This window comes from Triticum aestivum, chromosome 4A, assembly GCF_018294505.1.
Source record: "Triticum aestivum cultivar Chinese Spring chromosome 4A, IWGSC CS RefSeq v2.1, whole genome shotgun sequence".
NCBI classification, from domain to species: domain Eukaryota; kingdom Viridiplantae; phylum Streptophyta; class Magnoliopsida; order Poales; family Poaceae; genus Triticum; species Triticum aestivum.
Genome location: NC_057803.1, coordinates 599,950,397 through 599,976,146, shown reverse-complemented (window position 1 = coordinate 599,976,146; position 25,750 = coordinate 599,950,397). Strand labels below are relative to the sequence as shown.

The window sequence follows — 25,750 nt, the reverse complement described above, 5'->3', positions numbered from 1 at the left end:
TGATCACAACGAGCTAGTCAACTAGAGGCTCACTAGGGACATATTGTGGTCTATGTATTCACACGTGTATTACGATTTCCGGATAATACAGTTATAGCATGAATAAAAGACAATTATCATGAACAAGGAAATATAATAATAATACTTTTATTATTGCCTCTAGGGCATATTTCCAACAGTCTCCCACTTGCACTAGAGTCAATAATCTAGTTCACATCGCCATGTGATTAACACTCACAGGTCACATCGCCATGTGACTAATACCCAAGAGTTTACTAGAGTCAGTAGTCTAGTTCACATCACTATGTGATTAACACTCAATGAGTTTTATGTTTGATCATGTTGCTTGTGAGAGAGGTTTTAGTCAACGGGTCTGAACCTTTCAGATCCGTGTGTGCTTTACAAATCTCTATGTCATCTCCTAGATGCAGCTACCACGCTCTATTTGGAGCTATTCCAAATAACTGTTCTACTTGGAGCTATTCTAAATTGTTGCTCCATTATATGTATCCGGTATCTCTACTTAGAGCTATCCGGATAGGTGTCAAGCTTGCATCGACGTAACCTTTACGACGAACTCTTTTACCACCTCCATAATCGAGAAAATTCCTTAGTCCACTAGTTACTAAGGATAACTTTGACCGCTGTCCTGTGAGCCATTCTTGGATCACTCTTGTACCCCTTGACTGACTCATGGCAAGGCACACTTCAGGTGCGGTACACAGCATAGCATACTGAAGAGCCTACGTCTAAGCATAGGGGACGACCTTCGTCCTTTCTCTCTATTCTGCCGTGGTCGAGCTTTAAGTCTTAACTTCGTACCTTACAACTCAGGCAAGAACTCCTTCTTTGACTGGTCCTTGAACACCTTCAAGATCATGTCAAGGTATGTGCTCATTTGAAAGTATTATTAAGCATTTTGATCTATCCTTATAGATCTTGATGCTCAATGTTCAAGTAGCTTAATCCAGGTTTTCTATTGAAAAACACCTTTCAAATAACCCTATATGCTTTCTAGAAATTCTACGTCATTTCTGATCAACAATATGTCAATAACATATACTCATCAGAAATTCTATAGTGCTCCCACTCACTTCTTTGGAAATACAAGTTTCTCATAAACTTTGTACAAACCCAAAATTTTTGATCATCATCAAAGCATACATTCCAACTCCGAGATGCTCACTCCAGTCCTTAGAAGGATTGCTGGAGCTTTGCATACTTATTAGCATCCTTCGGGATTGACAAAACCTTCCGGTTGTATCACATACAACCTTTCCTCATAAAATCGTCGAGGAAACAATGTTTTGACATCCTATCTGCAAGATTTCATAAATAATGCAGTAATCGCTAATATAATTCCAACAGACTCTTAGCATCGCTACGAGTGAGAAAATCTCATCGTAGTCAACTCCTTGAACTTGTCGGAAAACATCTTAACGACAAGTCGAGCTTTCTTAATGGTGACATTTACCATCATTGTCCGTCTTCCTTTTGAAATCCATCTGTACTCATTAGCCTTACGACCATCGAGCCGTTCTGCCAAAGTCTACACTTTGTTTTCATACATGGATCCTCTCTCGGATTTTATGGCCTCAAGCCATTTATCGGAATCCGGGCCCACCATCGCTTCTCCATAGCTCGTAGGTTCATTGTTGTCTAGGAACATGACTTCCAAGACAGGATTACCTTACCACTCCGAAGTAGTACGTGTCCTTGTCGTCCTACGAGGTTGAGTAGTGACTTGATCCGAAGTTTCATGATCAATATCATAAGCTTCCACTTCAATTGGTGTACGTGCCACAGGAACAACTTCCTGTGCCCTGCTACATACTTGTTGAAGTGACGGTTCAATAACCTCATCAAGTCTCCACCATCCTCCCACTCAACTCTTTCGAGAGAAACTTTTCCTCGAGAAAGGACCCGATTCTAGAAACAATCCATATTGCTTTCGGATCTGAATTAGGAGGTATACCCAACTGTTTTGGGTGTCCTATGAAGATGCATTTTATCCGCTTTGGGTTCGAGCTTAATCCTGAAACTTTTTCATATAAGCGTCGCAGCCCCAAACTTTTAAGAAACGACAACTTAGGTTTCTCTAAACCATAATTCATACGGTGTCATCTCATCGGAATTACGTGGTGCCCTATTAAAATAAGTGTGGTTGTCTCTAATGCCTAACCCATGAACGATAGTGGTAATTCGATAAGAGAAATCATGGTACGCATCATATCCAATAGGGTGCAACTATGATGTTCGGACACACCATCACACTATGGTGTTCCAGGCGGTATTAATTGCGAAACAATTTCCACAATGTCTTAATTGTGTGCCAAAACTCGTAACTCAGATATTCATCTCTATGATCATATCATAGACATTTTATCCTCTTGTCACAATGATTTGCTACTTCACTCTGAAATTACTTGAACCATTCAATAATTCAGACTTGTGTTTCATCAAGTAAATATACTCAACTTCTACTCAAATCATCTGTGAAGTAAGAACATAACGATATTCACTGCATGCCTCAGCACTCATTGGACTGCACACATCAAAATGTGTTACTTCCAACGAGTTGCTATCTTGTTCCATCTTACTGAAACCGAGGCTTTTCAGTCATCTTGCCTATGTGGTATGATTCGCATATCTCAAGTGATTCAAAATCAAGTGAGTCTAAACGATCCATCTGCATGGAGTTTCTTCATGCATATACACCAACAGACATGGTTCGCATGTCTCAAACTTTTCAAAAACGAGTGAGTCCAAAGATCCATCAACATGGAGCTTCTTCATGCGTTTTATACCATTATGACTTACATGGCAGTGCCACAAGTAAGTGGTACTATCATTACTATCTTATATCTTTTGGCATGAAAATGTGTATCACTACGATCGAGATTCAATAAACCATTCCTTTAGGTGCATGACCATCGAAGGTATTATTCAAAAATAGAGTAACCATTATTCTCCTTAAATGAATAACCGTATTGCGATAGACATAATCCAATCATGTCAATGCTCAACGCAAACACCAAATGATAATTATTCTGGTTTAATACTAATCTTGATGGTAGAGGGAGCGTGCGATGTTTGATCACATCAAACTTGGAAACACTTCCAACACATATCGTCAGCTCACCTTTAGCTAGTCTCCGTTTTATTCCGTAGCTTTTATTTCGAGTTACTAACACTTAGCAACCGAACCGGTATCTAATACCCTGGTGCTACTAGGAGTACTAGTAAAGTACACATTAACACAATGTATATCCAATATACTTCTATCGACCTTGCCAGCCTTCTCATCTACCAAGTATCTAGGGTAATCCTGCTCCAGTGGTTGTTCCCCTTATTACAGAAGCACTTAGTCTCGGGTTTGGGTTCAACCTTGGGTTTCTTCATTGGTGCAGTAGCTGATTTGCCGTTTCATGAAGTATCCCTTCCTTCCCTTGCCCTTCTTGAAACTAGTGGTTTCACCAACCATCAACAATTGATGCTCCTTCTTGATTTCTACTTTCGCGATGTCAAACAATGCGAATACCTCAAGGATCATCATCTCTATCCTTGATATGTTATAGTTCATCACGAAGCTCTAGCAGCTTGGTGGTAATGACTTCGGAGAAACTATCACTATTTCATCTGGAAGATCAACTCCCACTTGATTCAAGTGATTGTTGTACTCAGCCAATCTGAGCACAAGCTCAACGATTGAGCTTTTCTCCCTTAGTTTGCAGGCTAAGAAAATCGTCGGAGGTCTCATACCTCTTGACGTGGGCACGAGCCTGAAATCTTAATTTCAGCCCTCGAAACATCTCATATGTTCCGCGACATTTCGAAAAACGTCTTTGGTGCCTATACTCTAAACCATTTAACTGAACTATCACGTAGTTATCAAAACGTGTATGTTCGATGTTCGAAACATCCACAAACGACGTTTGGGGTTCAGCACATTGAGCGGTGCATTAAGGACATGAGCTTTCTACTGATCGCATAATTGCTACTATCAACTTTCAACTATATTTTCTCTAGGAACATATCTAAACAGTAGAACTATAGCGTGAGCTACGACATAATTTGCAAAAGGGTCTTTTGACTATGTTCAAGGATAATTAAGTTCATCTTATGAACTCCCACTCAGATAGACATCCCTCTAGTCATCTAAGTGATTACATGATCCGAGTCAAACTAGGCCGTGTCCGATCATCACGTGAGACGGACTAGTCAACGTCGGTGAACATCTTCATGTTGATCGTATCTACTATACGACTCATGCTCGACCTTTCGGTCTCCGTGTTCCGAGGCCATGTCTGTACATGCTAGGCTCGTCAAGTTAACCCTAAGTGTTTTCGCTGTGTAAAACTGTCTTACACCCGTTGTATGTGAACGTAAGAATCTATCACACCCGATCATCACGTGGTGCTTCGAAACGACGAACTGTAGCAACGGTGCACAGTTAGGGGAGAACACTTCTTGAAATTTTAATGAGGGATCATCTTATTTACTACCGTCGTTCTAAGCAAATAAGATGTATAAACATGATAAACATCACATGCAATCAAATAAGAGTAGTGACATGATATGGCCAATATCATATAGCTCCTTTGATCTTCATCTTCGGGGCTCCATGATCATCTTGTCACCGGCATGACACCATGATCTCCATCATCATGATCTCCATCATCGTGTCTTCATGAAGTTGTCACGCCAACGACTACTTCTACTTCTATGGCTAACGCGTTTAGCAATAAAGTAAAGTAATTTACATGGCGTTCTTCAATGACACGCAGGTCATACAAAAAATAAAGACAACTCCTATGGCTCCTGCCGGTTGTCATACTCATCGACATGCAAGTCGTGAATCCTATTACAAGAACATGATCAATCTCATACATTACATATATCATTCATCACATCCTTTTGGCCATATCACATCACATAGCATACCCTGCAAAAACAAGTTAGACGTCCTCTAATTGTTGTTTGCATGTTTTACGTGGCTGCTATGGGTTTCTAGCAAGAACGTTTCTTACCTACGCAAGACCACAACGTGATATGCCAATTGCTATTTACCCTTCATAAGGACCCTTTTCATCGAATCCGTTCCGACTAAAGTGGGAGAGACTGGCACCCGCTAGCCACCTTATGCACCAAGTGCATGTCAATCGGTGGAACCTGTCTCACGTAAGAGTACGTGTAAGGTCGGTCCGGGCCGCTTCATCCCACAATACCGTCGAAACAAGATTGGACTAGTAACGGTAAGCATATTGAACAACATCAACGCCCACAACTACTTTGTGTTCTACTCGTGCAAAGAATCTACGCAATAGACCTAGCTCATGATGCCACTGTTGGGGAACGTAGCAGAAATTCAAAAATTTTCCTACGAATCACCAAGATCTATCTATGGAGAGACCAACAACGAGTAGAAAGGAGAGTGCATCTACATACCCTTGTAGATCGCTAAGCGGAAGCGTTCAAGTGAACGGGGTTGATGGAGTCGTACTCGTCGTGATTCAGATCACCGATGATCAAGTGCCGAACGGACGGCACCTCCGCGTTCAACACACGTACAGCCCGGTGACGTCTCCCACGCCTTGATCCAGCAAGGAGAGAGGGAGAGGTTGAGGAAGACTCCATCCAACAGCAGCACAATGGCGTGGTGGTGGTGGAGGAGCGTGGCAACCCCGCAGGGCTTCGCCAAGCACCTACGGGAGAGGAGATGTGTCACGGGAGGGAGAGGGAGGCAACCAAAGGCCTTAGGTCTGATTGCTCATCCTTTTCCCCACTATATATAGGGCCAAGGGAGAGGGGGAGGGCGCAGCCTTGCCCCCTCCTCCAAGGAAGGGGTGCGGCTAAGGATGGGGAGGAGTCCATCCTCCCCAAGGCACCTCGGAGGTGCCTTCCCCTTTAAGGACTCTCCCCTTTTTCCTTTATCTTGGCGCATGGGCCTCTAGGGGCTGGTGTCCTTGGCCCATGTAGGCCAAGGCGCACCCCCTACAGCCCATGTGGCCCCCCGGGGCAGGTGGCCCCACCCGGTGGGCCCCCGGGACCCTTCCGGTGGTCCCGGTACAATACCGATGACCCCGAAACTTGTCCCGATTGCCGAAACAGGACTTCCTATATATAAATCTTTACCTCCGGACCATTCCGGAACTCCTCGTGACGTCCGGGATCTCATCCGGGACTCCGAACAACATTCGGTAACCACATACAAGCTTCCTTTATAACCCTAGCGTCATCGAACCTTAAGTGTGTAGACCCTACGGGTTCGGGAGACATGCAGACATGACCGAGACGTTCTCCGGTCAATAACCAACAGCGGGATCTGGATACCCATGTTGGCTCCCACATGTTCCACGATGATCTCATCGGATGATCCACGATGTCAAGGACTTAATCAATCCCGTATTCAATTCCCTTTGTCAGGCGGTATTTTACTTGCCCGAGATTCGATCGTCGGTATACCGATACCTTGTTCAATCTCGTTACCGGCAAGTCACTTTACTTGTTCCGTAACACATCATCCCGTGATCAAATCCTTGGTCACATTGCGCATATGATGATGTCCTACCGAGTGGGCCCAGAGATACCTCTCCGTTTACACGGAGTGACAAATCCCAGTCTCGATCCGCATAAAACAATAGATACTTTCGGAGATACCTGTAGTGCACCTTTATAGTCACCCAGTTACGTTGTGACGTTTGATACACCCAAAGCACTCCTACGGTATCCAGGAGTTACACGATCTCATGGTCAAAGGAAGAGATACTTGACATTGGCAAAGCTCTAGCAAATGAACTACACGATCTTTTGTGCTAGTCTTAGGATTGGGTCTTGTCCATCACATCATTCTCCTAATGATGTGATCCCGTTATCAACGACATCCAATGTCCATAGCCAGGAAACCATGACTATCTGTTGATCACAACGAGCTAGTCAACTAGAGGCTCACTAGGGACATATTGTGGTCTATGTATTCACACGTGTATTATGATTTCCGGATAATACAGTTATAGCATGAATAAAAGACAATTATCATGAACAAGGAAATATAATAATAATACTTTTATTATTGCCTCTAGGGCATATTTCCAACAATCCCATACATGTTTGGGATGACGAAGTCGGTGAGGATGTCTGGGTCGCCGGCCACGGTGGCCAGCGGCGCTGAGGCCAGTGCAACCAGCACCAGCACCAATACCAAGTAATAGTATTTCATGAAGGCAATTGAAACTGAATGCAACTCAAGTTTTCTAAGAGATTGATGGTTGGAGGGTGTGGTTGTGAGATGCGGTGAAGATATATATATATATATATATATATATATATATATATATATATATATATATATATAGGAGTGCTAAACTGTGCGTGCGCGCATAGTTGTTTATTCTGCGCTCCGGCTTAACCACACACCCGCACCAAGCCAGACAACCCCCGTACATCAACCACCACTTTCCTGATTTGATGGTAACGCTTACTACTTTGTAGTGAACGTGCTTTGCCATTTACTATGCAGCACTAGTATTGCATGTTTGCTCGTAATGCTTACTACTTCCTAGTAAAAGTGCTTACGCATTACTATTGTACTATATTTGATCGTAAATCACATGGAGCAAAATATAAATTTTGTGTTCATCTTGTAAATAGAGATCAGTGATTACCACTTATTGTTAAACTCGATAGTGTTTGTACTATTTTTTGAACAATAATTTACTATACTATGCATGCCCTGTTACTATCACGTAGTTGTACTTGCATTCGGTAATTTCTTGTAATTTTGTTACTATGTTTTGCAAGGGATTTTACTAGGAGTCATTTGGGTGAATATCTAGTGGGTGCTGGGTGAGGTGTGGTACATGCTTGTAGTAAGGAAATCAGTTAGTTACCATATTTGTGAAGGATTTTACTATGTACGAGAATTAGATGAATAGTTAATACTACATGGCTATTGGTGCATGCAACCAGGAACTGATTTAGTTCTATTACTATATTCCCCACGCCAACACTATACTGGTATATGCTAATCACTTTTTTCAAATATATAATAAAAACAACAACTAAAAAGTGTAAACCAATAACTATAGGGCCCTAGCATATCCTTATTATTGCCAAGTATCGACTAAACTGTACATTACCATGTGATCACTTTATTTTTATGATCAAGCGAGTATATGAATGGTGCAAGTGGCATTACCATATATGCGAATATTTATTACCATGGTTCTTTAGTGGTTCAATAGTGCGTCGTGCATGAAGTCTGGTAACAACGTTACCACGTATGTTGGTTTGTTTACTGTCATTAGCCGGAAGTGTTGCGGGTTCATAGTGCGTCGTGCAGTGAGTCCGGTAACACCATTACCATGTGTGCTTATTTATTTACTACCATTAGCCAAAAGTGTTCCGGGACGAAGATAAGGCGTGTGGCTACCGTAACAGGAATTAATTCCATTGCTAGTTTCCGTACTGTGTTTTACTATCATTTGCATAAAGCCTGGGAGATGGAGCGAGTGGCGCGCAGAGCGAAGCAACTAGCGACCGGCGCGCATGATTAGTAATCTTGCGCGCTCGCTTAGTTTAGCGCCACCGAAGATCGATTGAGCATTTGATGTACACGTACGCACCCACGCATGCACCCACGCACGCTAGGACTAATTGACACACATCCGAGGAAGGATTAACTGGCCAATGTCATGCAATTCCTTGGTGTCTCCAACCATGCCTATGGGTACACCTCCCGCATGCAAATTCGGAAAAATATTAGCATTCTGATCAAAACTTTGGTGCTTTGTGTCTCACTCTCGACTTGGTAAATTAATTTCATTTTTTTCGTAAATTATATACAGCTGTATGACTTGTCCATCAAAACCCTGCAAATATGCAATGTAGCACTGGATTTAGGAGGTGTTTGGTTCTCTAGTCCTAGGACTTTTTCTAGTCCCAACTAAAAAGTCTCTAGTCCTCAAAAAGTTCCTCCCTGTTTGTTTCCAGAGACTAAAAAGTCCCTAGTCCCTTCCTAGAGACTATTAAATGACTATGTTGCCCTTAGTATATATAAAAATAATAATCAAACAACATCATGGAGTGGCAGGCCAATGAATGCATGGAGGGGCATTGTTGGAAAAGTCCCAAAAAGTCCCAAAAAGACTCTCATTGAGAGTCTTCTTCATTTAGTCCCAAATGCTTAGTTTAGTCCCTAAAAAGCCTCTCCCATTTAGTAAAAAAATCTCTAAGAGAGACTTTTTCTAGTCCCTACACAAAAAAGTCTCTGGAAACAAACACCCCTTAGTATTATCAGGTCTAGAATAACTATCAACTGTCGTACGAGCTTCACCAATGCTTACAAATTGCTAATTATCTGTCGTACATAGGAAACAACAATGACGATGGCGATCTAAACTTGCTCCAGCTGGCAGGGTCCCCTCGACGGCTCTTCCAAAGCCCCGGCGACTCGTACAAATAGTCTCCAGCCGACGGCCTCCACCGATCACGCAACCTTACAACCTAGCGAAAATGGCGCCAGCCGATTAGGTCAGTTTGTTGTTGCGTCGTGCACTCTTTTTTTTTGTGGGATAAACTTTCGATCTATTCATTTTCAATCATGATAGTACAACGAACACTAGAAATAATAAAAATGACATCTAGACTCGTAGACCACCTAGCGACGACTACAAGCACTGAAGCGAGCCGAAGACGCGCCGCTGTCATTGCCCCTCCCTCGCTGGAGCCGGGCAAACCTTGTTGTAGTAGACAGTCGGGAAGTCGTCGTGCTAAGGCCCCGTAGAACCAACGCACCAAAACAGCAACCGCCGTTGATGAAGAGTGTAGATAAGAAGGATCCAACCTGAAGACACACGAACAAAGACGAATGACGAACAGATCCGAGCAAATCCACCAGAGACAGATTCACCGGAGACACACCTCCACACGCCCACCGACAATGCTAGACGCATCACCGGAACGGGGACTAGGCGGGGAGACCTTTATTCCATCTACAGGGAGTAGCCGTCGTCTCGCCTTCCCGAGTAGGACACAAATCCTAACAAATCTCGAAAAAGGATCTAAAAACGGAGCTCTCGCACCGGCAAGGACTAGGATTGACTCCGTCCCCATGGCCCTAAGGTCACGGTAGACGGGGCGGACTGACGCCGGCGCCGGCGGGTGGCAGAGAAACCTTAGTTTTTTTGGGTAGGAGGCGGCTGGCTAGCGAGTAGGACCCACACGCCGCGTCGTGCACTCTATTAGTCCATAGTAGTGAATGTCGCAATTGTGTGAATTTTCTAGTGACCTCAATTAAAATGCTTCTAAGCCACCCAAAAGAATAATGTCCTTATAATCAATTAAATGTATTTAGGCTACCTGCTATTGACAATGAGATGCATTCAATCCATTGTACGGACTCATGCATAATTTATTTTATTTTCATTTTGTGGGGAACATTATTTTAGTTATTTTGTTGGTGCTCATTTTTGCGAGTGGGATTTTCTTTGGTTGCATGCGTAATTATTTATATGTTGTCTAACAAACAAAAAGACTTTTCTGTCATATACCCTAAACTAGGAAGCTGTTGGTCAACTCAAAAAAGAAAACGAAAACGGTTGGCATTGGCCACCTGGAATTGTCAATATTAAGATAGTGAGTGTGGTTCAGTAGACATGGAAAAGTATATTCTCGGTCTACTACTCATAAATGTGAGATCATGATTTTTGCATCACTTTTTGTTTGTGTGAATCCTAAAATATGATCCTGAAAAATTGCAAAACACTGTATGAAGAGCCTTGAAATAATTTAGCGCAGAAAAATATATTCTACACCCTTCTCTCTCTCTCTTTCTCTCTCTCTCTCTCTCTCACACACACACACACACACAAACACACACACACACGCCGCCGCCGCAAACTCCAAAAGCACCTTGTGGAGTTTTTTAGTTTAGTGAGCAGCAAAAACTCCAAAACACGAGATGGTGAAGCGTCAAAAGCAGCACAAGCTTCTCACACGGTGGAGTTAGGCCATCTTTGGGGCTGAAACAATACTGAAACGGAACGACAACACTACTCAAATGTATAATTGCTATAATACGTCACAGACTCACACTGAAAGTAACATGGCAGAGTTTACATGTAACAATGCAAGGAAAAAAGAACATAGTTGCATAACAGACGCAAGTGTATTTGATGGCACATTCTTCAAACGATGATTAAATAAATCTGACACGATCACAATATCAACTCACAAACCACAAGAAGCATATTATTACAAGTCACAACAATCACAACTCAAACTAACAATACAACCGGGATTATGCCACTGTCATTCGCTAGCATGGTGCCTTATTAGTTCGCGGCAGGGGCGATACAGTGACGAAGAACAAGAGCGACAAAAGCACCAATGAATCACTTCTTGGGTGGTGGAGTGAGCGCTGCCTTGAGCTTCTGCACCGTCCAAAAGTCAGTCTTGAATGACTTGGCAAGCACGGCGTCGTCAATGCCGGTGCCGAACACGGAGGCAGGCACATTCACGGTGCCCGGGGCGGCACTGCCAAAGGCCGAGAACGCGGTGGCAGGGTTGGGGCCCTGGTTGTACTGGTAGTGCACGAGGCCCTTGGGGAACACAAATATGTCACCTGCCACGAGGACCTGTGTGTAGAGCTTACCGGCAGTGTCAACAAATCCGACGGAGAGCGCACCGCTTTGGACAAACAGCAACTCAGCGGCGCGCTGATGGGTGTGTGGCGGGTTGACGTATCTGGAGGGAAACACAAGCATGTCATAGGACACGCTCTGCCCGTTGAGCGCAGGGAACACCTCCATATTGGCCTTGATCACAATGAAATACTGTGGAGGCCACGGCATGTACTCCTTTGCGGCAAGGAAGTCGGTGTAGGTGAAGAAGTCACTGGTGATGTTCGTCGGCGGCATGCCAACCATCGGCGCCGGCACGATGAAGTCACCAAGGATGTCTGGGTCGCCGGCCACGGCAGCCAGTGCCCAGACCAATGCAACTACCACCAACACCAAGGAGTAGTAGTTCATGGATACCATTGAAGTTGAATGTGTAGCTACAACGTTGCTAAGAGAGTGATGGTTGGAGGGTGTGGTTGTGAGATGCGGTGAAGATCTTGCAGATCTGCTTGTGTTATTTCTACAGAAAATCGATCGATAGACATGATGAACACCAAGCTGCAACACGCATGCACCCACGCACGCTAGGGCTAATTGGCACACATCTGAGGAAGAATTAACTGGCCAATGTCATGCAACTCTTTGGTGTCTCCTACAATGCATATGGACATACCTGCATGCAAATTAGGGAAATTATTAGCATTCTGATCAAAACTTTGGTACTACTTTGTGTCTCACTCTCGACTTGCTAAATTACAGCTGTATGACTTGTCCACCAAAACCCTGCAAATATGTAATGTAGCACTGGATTTAGTATTATCAACTGTCACAAGAGCTTCATCGATGCTTACAAATTTGCTAGTTACCTGTCAAACATTGGAAACAACAATTGTGATGGCGAGCTAAATTTGCTCCAGCTGGCAGTGTCATCTTGACGGCTCTTCCAATGCCCCGGCGACTCCTACAAATAGCCTCCAGCCGGCGGCCTCCACCGATCACAGAACCTTACAACTCGGCGAAAATGGCGCCATCATCTCGTATTACTCTGCTCGTCCTCCTCGGTGTGGCCTTCGTCGCCCACGCCAGCGACCCAGACATCCTCACGGACTTCGTCGTGCCCTCGGGCACCAACGCGTCCGTGCTCGACGGTGCCTTCTTCACCTACACCGGCCTCATCGCCGACAACTCCGCCAACCCGGCCAAGTTCACCGTGTCGAAGGCCACCGCGGCCGAGTTCCCCGCGCTGCTGGGCCAGTCCGTCTCCTACGCCGCGCTCGTCTTCGGCCCCGGCACCGTCAACCCGCCGCACGTCCATCCCAGGGCGTCGGAGCTGCTCTACGTGGTGCAGGGCCCGCTGATGGTGGGCCTCGTCGACGAGACCAAAAACGAGCTGTACGCGCAGACGCTGCAGACGGGCGACATGTTTGTGTTCCCCAAGGGCATGGTGCACTTCCAGTTCAACGGCGGCGACCACATGGCGCGCGCCTTCTCGGCCTTCGGCAGCGCCAGCCCCGGCACCGTCTCCCTGCCCGTGACGCTCTTCGAGTCCGGCATCCCGGACGCCGTCCTCGAGAAGTCGCTCCACGTCGACGAGGCCACCGTGCATGCGCTCGAGCACGACCTCGCGCCGCCCTCTCCCGCCCCCGCTCCCGATTCCCCTCCGGCGCCCAAGAACGGTGCCGCCTCGCTGGTGCCGGCATGCTTCTCGCTCCTGGTTGGCTTCGCAGCCGCATTATTGTTGCTTTGATTTGGGATGTTGTGAGAGCTGTATTGTTGTCCGTTGTCACGACCTTATTTCAAAAGTACTTACGGTCGTGACTCGTGAATAAGCTATTTAATGTATCCGATGGATATAAATATTGTGATGATTTCTAGATAATTGTGCATCCGAGTAGTTTTTTAGATGAATTTTGAAGTTGACATGTCGATGCATAATTTTTGGTCGGTTGGGTCTATAATTTGGGTTAACTGATGTTTGGATTTACTAAGATGATTCTTCAACATTTCGATAATTCTCTAGTGAATGAATCATATAAATGTCGGAATATAAGTGCATTGTCCACCTTATTGTATCATTTCTTGTGTTGTACACAGATGGTTGATGCCGATGGTTGTTGTATTTCATCATCTGTTGTTTTGAATGATTCATTTTTTTTCTTTTTTCCTCTGCCTAGGTATAGTTTCAGTCTTGTATGACTGGTTTTGGCAAATGTAATATTTCTTGTGTATGTGTTGATGTTGGTTATTTGCATTCTAATCATGTAGAGACTGGTTGTGTGATCACTGTGTTTGTATCCCTTGATGCTAAATTATACTTCAATTAAAAGCACCATTTGTATATAAAAAGTTCATCATAAACACATATATGTAAATCTTTGACAATATAAACCTTATATCTAGTCGTACAACATAAACCTTTGAGAAGATATTCGTTTAGTGATGCACTTTAGAGCTCTGCACCAAATAAAGAAATTGGCACAAATATATAAACTTCATAATTTTTTTATGAGAAACACAATACATACACATATGCTCACAAACACACACACACTCACCCTGTCCTATGAGCACCTTCGAGAGACTAAGCCAGCGGATCTTGAGATAAAGAAAGTCGTCATAGACACCTCCTAGTTGACAGCCATGCTATACCATTGAAAGAATAGTGTGGGGAAAGCTAGAATAAATCCGGGGGGAAATGTGATCACCCGTGCCAAGTCTAGGAACTGAATCCTGATGGGCAGATTATGCTGGGTCATAATTTCATAAAAGGGTGTGACTAGATTTCAGTCGACTGAGACTTAACGAAGTCTCGGTCAAATGAAAGAACATAATTTTTTTTCTCCAGGGCCGGGGTCATTCCCCTTTTCAAATAAGGAAAAAAGAAAAAAAAGAACATATAAAATATGGAAGAAAAAATTAAAAGAAAATTTTACACGGATCTACAAGTCAGATCGCATGAATGTAGTTTCGACAATAAACCGCTATTTATCCGCCCTAATATAAATGCTGCTTTACGTGTGCTTCCATGTCATGCATGTTAATTTCGTACGTTGTTCATGATCTATGACTATCTCCACGGTGTGTTCAATTAACACATGGAGCAACTCTAAGATATTTGGAGATCCTACTAGCATCGTAGTCGAAGGAGAAACCGACACTCCTGGTCGGGCTAAACTCGGCGACTTTCCGGACGGTCTTGTTCCTCATGTCAACAGCGAGCACCCATGCCGGGAGATCTGTGTGGCGGTAGTCAACCTTGGTGAGGAAGTACACAATGCCGTCATCTTGCAGGCTCAGCTTGGGCAGGCCAATGTGAGGAGCTACGGTACCATCAATGTCTGGTCGCAACTCAGAGGAGTCGAGCTCGTAATCGATGCGCCAGTCCTCCGGAGACAAGATAGTACTAGTACCAATGCCGATGCTCCACACCGCGGCCTTCCAGCCATGCGTGTAGTTGTCGGGGAGTGGCTCCTCGACTGCCACCGGCTGCTTGATCCAAGCGCCGGTGTCGGAGTGGTAGAGCCAGAGATGGGAAGGGTTGTCGAACCCGAACCAACGAGACTGCGCGGCAATGATGTAGGCGTAGTCGTGGCCACCGGCTCCATCATGGCGGCCGCGGCACTGGCGTACGATGGCGGCTGTGCCGTCGACAAAGCACTGGTGGTGGCCGGGGTGCGGGAGGTGCACGAGCGAGGGGCTGTGTTTTGATTTTCGGCCGAAAAAACAAATTTCGGCCATCTCAACCTGGGGCGGAAAGTATCTTAAGCGGAAATCGATCAAATTTGGCAAATATTGGTCAAATTTGAATCAAATTGTAGTCAAATTTCAACCGAAATTTTTGAAAATGGCCGAAATTCGGCCATCTCGGCCTAGGGCGAAAAAAAATCTCAAACCGAAATTCAAAACACAGGCAAGAGGACGGGCGTCATACACAAAGAACTCCTCTCGCTTGCTGTTGTCAAGCACGGCGTCGAGCGGAGTGTCACCGATGAGGACGCGTATGAAGGCGAGGCTCCCCTCTGCCTCCGCGGCGACGATTTCAGGCGGGTCGGCGAACATGGGGTTACCCAGGCCGACGGCATGGACGCACAGGTAGGAGACCTGTGGCGGGCGGACGACGCAGAAGGTGAGCTTGATGCTGCTGCCCTTGAGCTCGGGGTCCGTGATCTCGCAGCTGGCCGTGGTGGCGTTGTCGCGGTCGGCGAAGTAGGCGTACAGCTCGAGAAGGACGAAGGGTGGCCGCTCGCCGCCGTTGTCCTCGTCGGGGTAGCCGTGAGTAGGCGGGGTCAGGGACGGGCAGTTCTCAAGGCTTATGTGTCTGCGGATGATCGGCCGTTCGTCTACTCCTGCATGGTGGCCATAAGCAGCAGCAGCGAGATCCATAGTCGCCAGATCCAGGTGTTGGTCCTGGGTGTGCGTGGATCAATCCCACATCGCGTGGCTCTTGTTGGGTGTGTGGACGGATTTAAGTGTGTGTGTTGGCGATAGAGTCGGAGGTGGAGACCGATTCGAGATGAGATTGGAATCAGATTCGGAGTCGGAGTGAGACTGGTGGGCAGCAAACCAAGGTGCCAGTCGCCTCTTCCTCCTCTTTCTATCATTATTACAAGACTGACACAACATCTTCAAAAACATGGACAGAGCTCGATCATCAAGCAAGCATCACACAAGACCGCACTGTCAAAAAAAGCACATAATCTAAGACTTGTCTATCAAAAGTTCAAAACTATTACATATATATTAATTGCATAGTTCGGCGAACATGACAAAATTATCCAAAATACCATTAATCAGTATAATAATACAACGAGATATAAAGATATTATAACTTTTACAGTAGTTGGCATTTTTTGGAGCCGTTCGTTCGTCTCGATCTAACGGCGCATACATACATAGTACTCGAAAGTACGCGGATGAAAGTACTCGAAAGTACTAATGACAAGGTGGGGACACCTTTTAATCTAGGGGCATTTTAGTCCTAGGAAAAATATGACAAGGTGGGGGCACCTTTTAATCAAGGGGCATTTCAGTCCTAGGAAAAATGTGCACGCCCCTCTCGTCCAATGCAAAGCCACCGCCGTGGTCCTTCCCCTATTCCATCACCATTACAACCGCGGCCATCTGCTAGCCTTCTCCTCCTCGCGGCCGCAACTTTGCTCTTCTCATCTTCCACATCCACCCCCTCTTCCATCCACGCAAGAACCTCGATGGAGCATCAGATCAAGCAGATCGGCGGCGGCGAGAACGCCGACTTCGTGGAGATCGCCGGCGGCGACAATGCCGAGTTCGTGGAGATCGCCAGCGGCGACCAGGTCAAGATGGCTAGGTTGACAGAGATCCGTTCTTGGTTTGACAATATAAGGCAGCTGAACTGGACGGCAATGTCCACTCTCAGAGAAATGACGAAGAGGGAGAAAGCAAATCTTTTCCCCCCCGCCCACACAACCGAAGAAGAAGATCGAAATCCTCCTCTGGGCGATGGAGCAGGCCGAGATTCCTCCAGCCCGTGGACCAGGAGGAGGTGGTGGGCGTTCAGATCCAGGATAGAGCATCCACTAGATCAGGAACCCACGGTGCACGAGGTGCCGTTGCAGATTGTGGAGCCTCCAACCGAGTCGGAGACTCCGAAGCGCAAGAGGAGGAGGACAGTGGTCGCGACCTCGCTTCCCCGCCGTTCTGCATGCTTCCCTCTTCACACTAACAAAGATAGCTAGTTCCCTGATATCATCTAGTTGCTCAGTGCTTGCCTAAAAAAAAATCTAGTTTGAATACAATAGTTCTTTTTTCCTTGTTTGTGAGGAGTGAATGCACAAAAGTTGGCGTTCACTTACAAGTAACAATTAAAGAGTTGGCACTCAATTTTTTCTCTATCTCGACCAAGACAACATTGGAATTGGACTACTCAGATTACACAAAAGAAAAATGACTGACCAACTCTTCAGGCCTAGGGCATGTCCAACGCAGGCGTGGGAGCCGCTTGTATAGACGCTAATGAAGGAAAAATTAAAGATTAAAAATTAAAAAGTCATCTAAGCGCCTGGACTTACAACGGCAGATGCTAACGACATGGGCTAATCAAACAGCCTGGGCGCTTACAGCAGGAAGGAAAAGTGTCTGGCACTGGATGCACACTTTTGCGTCGACGCTTCACCTGGCACCAGGATTAAAGAAAGCAACCGCTAATTGGCCGGGATTTAGACCCTGGCACCTGTGTTTAAGCGCCGCGTTGGACATGCCCTTAGGGTGCGTTTGGGAGTGATGTATTTTTAAAGTTTTTTTGGGAATATTGTGGTTTCTAAAAAAAACTTCAGTATTAAATACTTTGAGGTGTTTGGCTTAAAAAATTAAAGTGGTCTAAGATACTGTGGTATCTCTAATACTGTAGTTTTTCTACAGTATTTTAAAAAGAGGTCATGATCACTTTTTTTAAAACCAAGCCAAGAGAAGTCGTTGGGGAGAGCACTTCGCCCATTGATGTCCAGATTAGAAAATCTGATGGATGCCTCCGACTCCTCTATCTGTTGCGTATATTTTAAACAATTCGCTGGTTGCTGGTTACTTTCTGGATTCTGGGCTTCTAGTAGTGCTGCACGTCTCGAACCAAGCTAGCATGTGGAGTAAATTGTTGGTCATTGAAGCACACACTCATACATGATACATAGGAGGCTGACATCGTGCATGGCAGGGCTGCATGCAGCCAGCATCCGTTAGCACACGCTGATTAATCCGGTCGTGTTGCTATGTGTAGCTGAGTTAGCACTGCTGATTGATTTGGCCATGTAGTAAAGTTATCAGTCAAAAAGCTGCAGCAAAACAATAGCAGCCAAACACTGCGGTGGACTTGTCAAAATTGAGAAAAACTATGTTTTTTAGAATACTTTGGTTTTTCCAAAACTATACTGCCAAACTAAGCCTTAGTGTTGAAACAAACAGCGCCTTGATTTTTTTATTTCTCTAAGCGCCTATATAAGCGTTCTGCATTGGAGATGCCCTAATAAGGCCTTGCATTTCTACATTATATATCATCACTCAAATAACACAACGAAACAGGACCGGCAATCGTACAAAGGTTTATATTGTTCGTCCACATGTGTTTTGTACTTGCTTGCTCGCACATATGTCTATCTACGAGCAACCATGTAGAATAACATCATTATGTAGTCCCTCCATTGCACAATGTAGTGCATATTAAGTTTTTCAAAAGTCAAAGATATCTATGTTTGACCAAGTTTATAGGATAAAATATGAACATCTAAAATACTAAATAAATAAAATATAGAAGTACATTTCCTGATGAATCTGATGATACTAATTTTATACTATGGATGTTGGTATATTTTTCATTAAATTTGGTCAAACATAGAAAGGTTTGAAATTTTAGGAAACAAAATATACACTACATTTTGGAATGAATGGAGGGAGTACATGAATTTAGAGGTTGTTCCACAAGCAAGCAGCACGTGTTCCTAGGACACGATTATTCAAGAAAAACATGATAATCCACATACTCATATAGCACATCACAATCTCGAAACTCTCAATAAGGATTGTAGTAGTGGTAGTTCTGGGTTGACATCCCATCAGCATGAGAATTTTGTCCACCAGGCTGCAAACAAGAGGAAATGCATACTCAGTTCAATTCCAATATATGTGGCAATTAAAACAGTCCTACAAACTTTCGTTCTTGTTTCGCAAGACTGTATACTTGAATGTTGTCTATGTTGCTGACAGAGAAACAAATATGCGGTGATGCAGCAAGACTGAGAATGCATATTGATTGTAGTACCTCGGGCATTGAGTTGTATTCTGATAATAGGAGCTGATGAAAAGGTTCTTCCAGAGATGCAGCAGAATGAATGGATGGCTGACTGTAACTAGTCTGTTCAAATTCAAGTTGTTATGTTGCGAAATGTAGCTGTAAGCAGATTATCAACAAGCAAAAAAATTAACTTGCCAGATAATGTATGCTAACTAACTACTAACTGTTCTGCTTAACAAAAACAACATGTGAGAAGTTACACTATATCGGCTGCCAGATCCAATTTTGTAGTATTGCAATTAATTACGAATGGAGTCGAGATGTATCCCTTATCAGTACTTATAGTAATCTTATAATGGTACCACGACTTATCAATACTTACCGTAATCTTATAATGGTATAGACACGATACCCAATGAGATCAGAACAGGGAAGGATCATCTATGTCTTATTTGAACCCGGTCTAACTTACATGTCGGTCTAAAAAGCGATCTTCACAACAGTAAGGAAGTGTACCATGGCATCCTGGATTGGAGCATGCATGTTACTATTCCAAAACGAAGTATCGCAGTAGTCTCTCTGGATTGGCATGGCATTTGCATGAGAATATTGTCCACCAAACTGCAACAAAAGGTCAGTTCAATTCAGTATACATGGCAACTGAAACACGGTAATCATCGGACAATTTTGGCCATGATCCTACAAAAAAAAAATCTTATTTTGCTAGGATAGTAACAATATCAAGATACTAGAAATGGTCCACATAATTTAATTAATTCATACAGATATCTAACAGTAACACTGTTAGAGTACGTAATGGGCCTAATGGCATGGGCTGGCGGTATAGCCTGTTAGTCTTAGGGTTAATTAGAGATAATGGTCGCTTGCTTAGGGTCAAGTAAGCCTAACTTGAGAGTCAAGTAAATCTCTCTATATAAAAAGAGGAGATCTATCAACCTCATCAAGCAAGAATTAAGATGGAAATCCCTTTCATCTTGCCCGGCCGTGGGCAAAAGGCCCCAGACGATCCTCTCGCGCCCTCCTTCTAGCAGCGCCATAATAATTTGGTATCAGCTAGCTTCGGTTTGATCATGTCTTCACCACCGCCCAACCCGTCTCTTCCGCTGCCGGTCACCTCGTCGCCTTCGGCGACCACCACGACTGTCGCCCCGCTCCTGCCCGCGCTGGGATCCTCCGTCGCGCCCACCCCCGTCGTCCTCACCCCGGAGGAGGTGTCCGGGGCGCTGCGGGACCTAACCCAGGCGGTCCAGGAGATCCCCCTGTTCTTGGCCGGGTCCTACAGGCCGCACCCGGCTGCGCCGCCCGTCGCCGCCACCGCACTGATGTGGCTACCGTGGCCGCAGCCGCTGCAGCTGCCATCCACTGCCACCACCGCCCCGCCTGACTGCAGTGGCCGCCCCCGCTCCTGGCGGCCTCTGCCGTGCCCTGCGCTCCGCCGTAGAAGCCGCTGCCCGGCGCGGCGCAGCAGCTGCAGCAGCCACCGCCGGTCAGCTCCAGCCCTGCATCGACCGCGCCGGCGGGAGTCCCGATCCACTAGATCAAGTTCCCGCCATCGCCATCACCGCTTCCCCAGGGCGTCCCCATCCAGTAGATCAAGTTCCCGCCGTCGTCGTCACCGCTTCCGGCAAGGAACACTAACAGCCGCATGTCGGCGGCGGTGAGGCTGCAAGCTGCTGCGCGCGGCCTCCTAACGCATCGGCGTGTGCGGGAGATGTGTGGTCTGCAGCTGCCGCTCCTCCAAGTTGCGCTTCGCTGCACAAAGGACCTCGATCTCGTCCGCTGCGTCGGGGATCTTGGGCATATTATTTTCACCCCTCCTCGTCATTCTCCATCGCATGCCCTCCACTCTTCTCTATGCGGTGCAGACCAACAGCCGTCCGGCGGGGAGAAGGCAGGGTGTCACTGACAGGAGCGCACCACGTAGCACCACTGTATTCCGCCTGCCGCCGCGAGGGCGCCTCTGCTGGTCACTTTTCCGACCACTTCCAGGTGGCCATACAAATGCACTCCTTTTGTCCAAATGGTGTCCATGAAATCCAGGTGGCTGTACACGTGCACGTCCGATGTGCGGATGGTGTCCACTTTTTGTTAAGGGGTCCAAAATAAATCGTCCCAGTCCATTTCAGGTTGAGAGTAATAAAACAAGCCGAGATGTAAAAGGCTTGTTTTTAGGTGTTAGGTTTGTGTTGCGTCGAGTCATGCTTATAAGTTGGTTAGGCTGCAGCTCAAGGACAAGCTGCATGTCCAGGTGGGGTTTAGTGTTAGAGTATGTAATGGGCCTAATGGCCTAGGCTGGCGGTATAGCCCGTTAGTCTTAGGGTTAATTAGAGATAAGGGTCGCTTGCTTAGGGGTCAAGTAAGCCTTGCTTGGGAGTCAAGTAAACCTCTCTATATAAAGAGAGGAGATGTATCAATCTAATCAAGCAAGAATTAAGAAAGAAATCCCTTCCATCTTGCCCGGCCGTGGGCAAAAGGCCCCCGGCCGGCCCTCTTGCGCCCTCCTTCTAGCAGCGCTATAACAAACACTTTAAGACTCTATCAGTGAATTAAGATCAGGCAATTATGTCTAGCAAGTTAACTATATATAGTTAGGACTTAAGACTGAAGAAATAATAGGTCTGGAACTGCTTGTATGTAAATTGAATCATTGGTGCTTAGCTAGATAGTGAAGGACTGCACCAAGTTGAGAATTGATATTACAAACTAGTAGCACTTTCAGCCTCGATCCATGAATCAAGTTTGGAACATTATGTCTAGCAAGTTAATGATAGTTAAGAGTGGAGTAAGCTTATATGTATATTGATGTCTAGCTATGTATTGAAGGACAGCACCAAGTTGAGAATTATTTAAAAAGCAGATATCACCTCCACTATGATTGCAAGGGAAATTACAGATGAAGTGTGCATACCATGTTAATTTCCGATGGCATATAAGACATGTCGTCATTCATAGGATACGTGTTGGACGGTATATCCATCTGTATTCCGGCAGGAGGATTGTATCCAGAACTCTGCGAATAAATGACAATGGCCACGATTACTCCATAATTTTTTAATACATATGGTCACTATCATACAGTAAAAACATTGAAGGGTCAAACATGGTATACAATTACATACTACACAGTATCAGTCGCCTCTACAGGAAAATGGCATGTATTGCTGGTTTTGTCATCAAGTAAGACTTGTGAAGGAGTATTGATTGTGCATGGGGTTGAGATATATCACCTCACAATATTTTCAGTAATCTTATAACATGGTATAAACAGAATGCATGATATCTCATAATGCATAGGCTAGTCCTGCGTGTTAATAACCTAATACTCCATTCTCGTTTGAATTGTATATTGTTTACCAGAGTACACCCAGAACATCGAAGGACTTCATGCCTTACTTTTGAACATGATTTCCCAATTAAGCATTTGCAGAGCTCTTGATACCACCCTCTTGCCAAACAAGGTAATAAAGTAAGGCATGAAGCTGAACTATGTTACTTAGAGGTGTACATAGGTACATACGTATCTAGGCAAACAAACATGTTACACATGAAACTGAACTATAGGCAGGAGTAACTTGTATTGGTATGAATTGACCAGTTACCTCAGTGTTATTAATGGTGTAATCAACATGTAGACCATTCATAAATCCAGCATGGGTGTCTGCAAACAAGGTAAGCATGTAAACTTTTTGCCAGTATAAGAAAGACCATGCAATTGAATATGCCACATTGCAGAGAACTGGAGCTATTACATATAGCCCAGATTAAATTCCACAATATAGGAGGCAGAGATAAACAATATAGCTATCTTATGACTGGTCAAAAAGGGCATTCAGAGAAAAAATAACACCCTCTTATGGATACCCACCTAAATATTGTCCCTCATGGTGCACTGCCATCTGGTCCACTTGATTTGCTCCCAGAATGTCTCTCTGAATCGAAAAGGGTGAGCTCAACATTGAGTAAGCAATCTAGTTCAGTGTTGTTTCAAAATAAATTAAAATCATAGTACTATCTAAGATGGCATGTACTAATGCTACTGCTGCTAATACTCTCTTCCCGTCCTAATTACCATTTCTGGACCCATGTACACATGACTAGTAAAGAGTAAAAGCCTTGGTTCTTAGCATGATTGGTAAGTGCATTCCGACCTCTCTTACCCCCCATTACCATTAAGAAAATTCATGACAAATATGTGTCACCAAAATTTACTTACTAAAACTGCTTCTACCTTTACAAGAGATAATATGCACTCCCTCTTCGTAGAAATATAAGAGCACTTAGATCACTAATTTAGTGATCCTTATATTTCTCTACGGAGGGAGTACAGTTTAGAGGTGTGCGTAGTTACATATATATGTAGCAAACATGCAGGTTACACATGAAATTGAACCCCAGGCAGGAATAACTAGTAATGATCAGAAAGTACAGTTACCCCACTGTTAGAAGCTAGTAGATTACTGGTGTAATCAACCTGTGGACTATTCATGAATCCGGTACCAGCAACACAGGGGCCTGCAAGAAAGGTAGTAAAGCATGTAATTTTTTGCCATTGTAAGACCATATGACTTAATAGGCCACCGCACAGAGAATTGGAGCTATTTTACATAGCCCAGAATAAATTCCACAATATAGGTGGCTATCTTTATCACTGATAAACCCCTTAGTTCATCATTCTGCAGTGATCGATTTATGTTCAACCATGTATTCAGATAGTAGATGTCTGTACTACACATCTAGAGCTCAAGGCGTATGCTTTTTACGTTATTAACTTTATCAAATATTACATACAATGTGGCTAAAATCAACCCCTGGGGTTTTAAATTTGTCTGCAGAAATTAAATGTACCAGTACACGAAATTCCAAGTAAAAAAAATCAAAGAACAGATCGATGTACATATTTTTCATACTTTGCAAGAATTAGGCATGGACGTATATAAAATGAGGGCTTTCTATATATGTACCTAGATCAAAGATCATTATTATTCCAATAACATACAGTTGGCGCCTATTGCCTATTTGAGTTAAATTGTTGAAGGATGACCATCAAGTATGATACTATGCTATATAAATACCTTGATTGATTGGTCGCACATGTTGCACCACCTACAGGTTTGCCTGATATCTCCCTGGAAAGCATCCCTGAAAAAAGAGAGTAGATTCAGCACTGAGTATGCAAGAAATCTAGTTCAACAGTGTTTAAAAATAAATTAAGATCATACTGATGCTGTTGATATCATTTCTAGCATTACTGTGGAATCAATCGATCTCACTTTTTTTTCTACTATGTGGTAGCGGAATAGATTTGGTTAATTGGCTCGCACAATGAATATAGAAGGTAGCACGTACAGGTGAACACCACTTACAGATTTGGCAAAAAAACAAATGGGATTTTCATTGGAATGCATCAATGCAGTTTGGTTTAGGTTCAATTAAATCAGCCGACAGAAAATGGATGGTGAGGTAAATTCCTTGAGGTCTACAATCCATATGAATGAACAGAGAATGCTTTACCTTGTGAGTATAATCCTTCAAATCCCGAACAGTATGGTAATAGTCCGTAGGATGCAGCACGCAGATAGCAACTCGGGGGCGGGGCTAGAAATTAAAAATCAAATATGAAACATCAGCACATATATACTTTCAGAAGTAGATGGCTGAATCACCGATTTACTGCACACAAAATGCATCGCCCCCACCGGATCCTCGGTGCCTCCAAGCCTGCCGTTTGCTCCCTTGCTACGCAACTAGAGTTCGGGGTGGGCGATGCGGGCGGAGCTATCTCTGGGTTGGGTTGGGTTGGGTTGGGTTGGGTTGGGTGGCCTGGCCGCCGCCGCCGGCGGCCCTAGGGGTCGACGAGCTAGGAGGGAGGGAGGGCTCGTGAGGAAGGTAGTTTGTTTACTGGCTGGGCATGATTGGTGTCTCTAAAGGCTGGGCTGGGGCTGGGCTGGGCTCGTTAGGAAACAGCCCATGAGGGAGGTTCGAGAGCACCACCGACATTCAAATGTGTCTATCCCTAAAAAAAAGTCTAAAATGTGTCTAAAAACACCGACATTCAAATTTTGTCACTTTCCTCATGAAAAAATCACTCTCTGGGAAAAAAATCAAATTAGGCTAAACTTTGTCCAATGTCAGTCTTTGTTTCGAAGATCCCATCACGGAAAGTAGGAAGGTTCAAATCGTTGGTTTGGTTATATGTTTATGCGGATCCTAATATGGAGACCAAAAATGTTCTTTTGAGGGCATATGGAGACCAAAGTTAATGCGCAGGTGCTACCGGTGGTGTTGGGAAATGAGTCAAGGAAGTGCACTGTTGAGCATGCGATAGTATAGCAAAAAGAGGCATGTACAG

General features: G+C 44.6%; 3 protein-coding genes across 4 annotated transcripts; 1 reads left to right on the top strand and 2 right to left on the bottom strand.

Annotated features, from left to right (window-relative positions):
- Positions 1–11,393: 11,393 nt before the first annotated feature.
- On the bottom strand, positions 11,394–12,041 carry LOC123082503 (putative germin-like protein 9-2). The gene has a single exon (XM_044504832.1). It carries the CDS (start codon positions 12,039–12,041, stop codon positions 11,394–11,396), a length of 648 nt encoding a protein of 215 aa, XP_044360767.1.
- Positions 12,042–12,642: 601 nt separating this feature from the next.
- LOC123084000 (germin-like protein 9-1) lies at positions 12,643–13,368 on the top strand. Its single transcript, XM_044505825.1, has one exon. The coding sequence runs from the start codon at positions 12,643–12,645 to the stop codon at positions 13,366–13,368; it is 726 nt and encodes a 241-aa protein (XP_044361760.1).
- A 5,547-nt stretch (positions 13,369–18,915) lies between these two features.
- On the bottom strand, positions 18,916–25,292 carry LOC123082502 (uncharacterized). Of its 2 annotated transcripts, none has more exons than XM_044504830.1 (10): positions 25,098–25,292; positions 24,913–24,996; positions 24,474–24,540; positions 23,834–23,913; positions 23,267–23,330; positions 23,001–23,059; positions 22,310–22,411; positions 19,897–20,001; positions 19,408–19,500; positions 18,916–19,227 (listed from the first exon to the last, which is right to left on the bottom strand). In XM_044504830.1, exons 4-10 carry the CDS (start codon positions 23,885–23,887, stop codon positions 19,159–19,161), a joined length of 546 nt encoding a protein of 181 aa, XP_044360765.1. In that variant the 5' UTR covers positions 23,888–23,913; positions 24,474–24,540; positions 24,913–24,996; positions 25,098–25,292; the 3' UTR covers positions 18,916–19,158. The 2 variants fall into 2 exon arrangements, with proteins under 2 accessions (XP_044360765.1, XP_044360766.1); XM_044504831.1 differs by having other exon boundaries at positions 23,873–23,913.
- Positions 25,293–25,750: the final 458 nt, after the last annotated feature.

Bases quoted from the DNA above. Each gene is read 5' to 3' on its own strand.
- LOC123082503 (XM_044504832.1), bottom strand. From the start codon at position 12,041: ATGGTATCCATGAACTACTACTCCTTGGTGTTGGTGGTAGTTGCATTG.
- LOC123084000 (XM_044505825.1), top strand. From the start codon at position 12,643: ATGGCGCCATCATCTCGTATTACTCTGCTCGTCCTCCTCGGTGTGGCC.
- LOC123082502 (XM_044504830.1), bottom strand. From the start codon at position 23,887: ATGAATAGTCCACAGGTTGATTACACCAGTAATCTACTAGCTTCTAAC. The intron at 23,331-23,833 runs GTAACTGTACTT...TTTTCGATTCAG, and splicing joins TACTAGCTTCTAACAGTGGG to AGAGACATTCTGGGAGCAAA. The intron at 23,060-23,266 runs GTGGGTATCCAT...CCTTGTTTGCAG, and splicing joins CCATGAGGGACAATATTTAG to ACACCCATGCTGGATTTATG.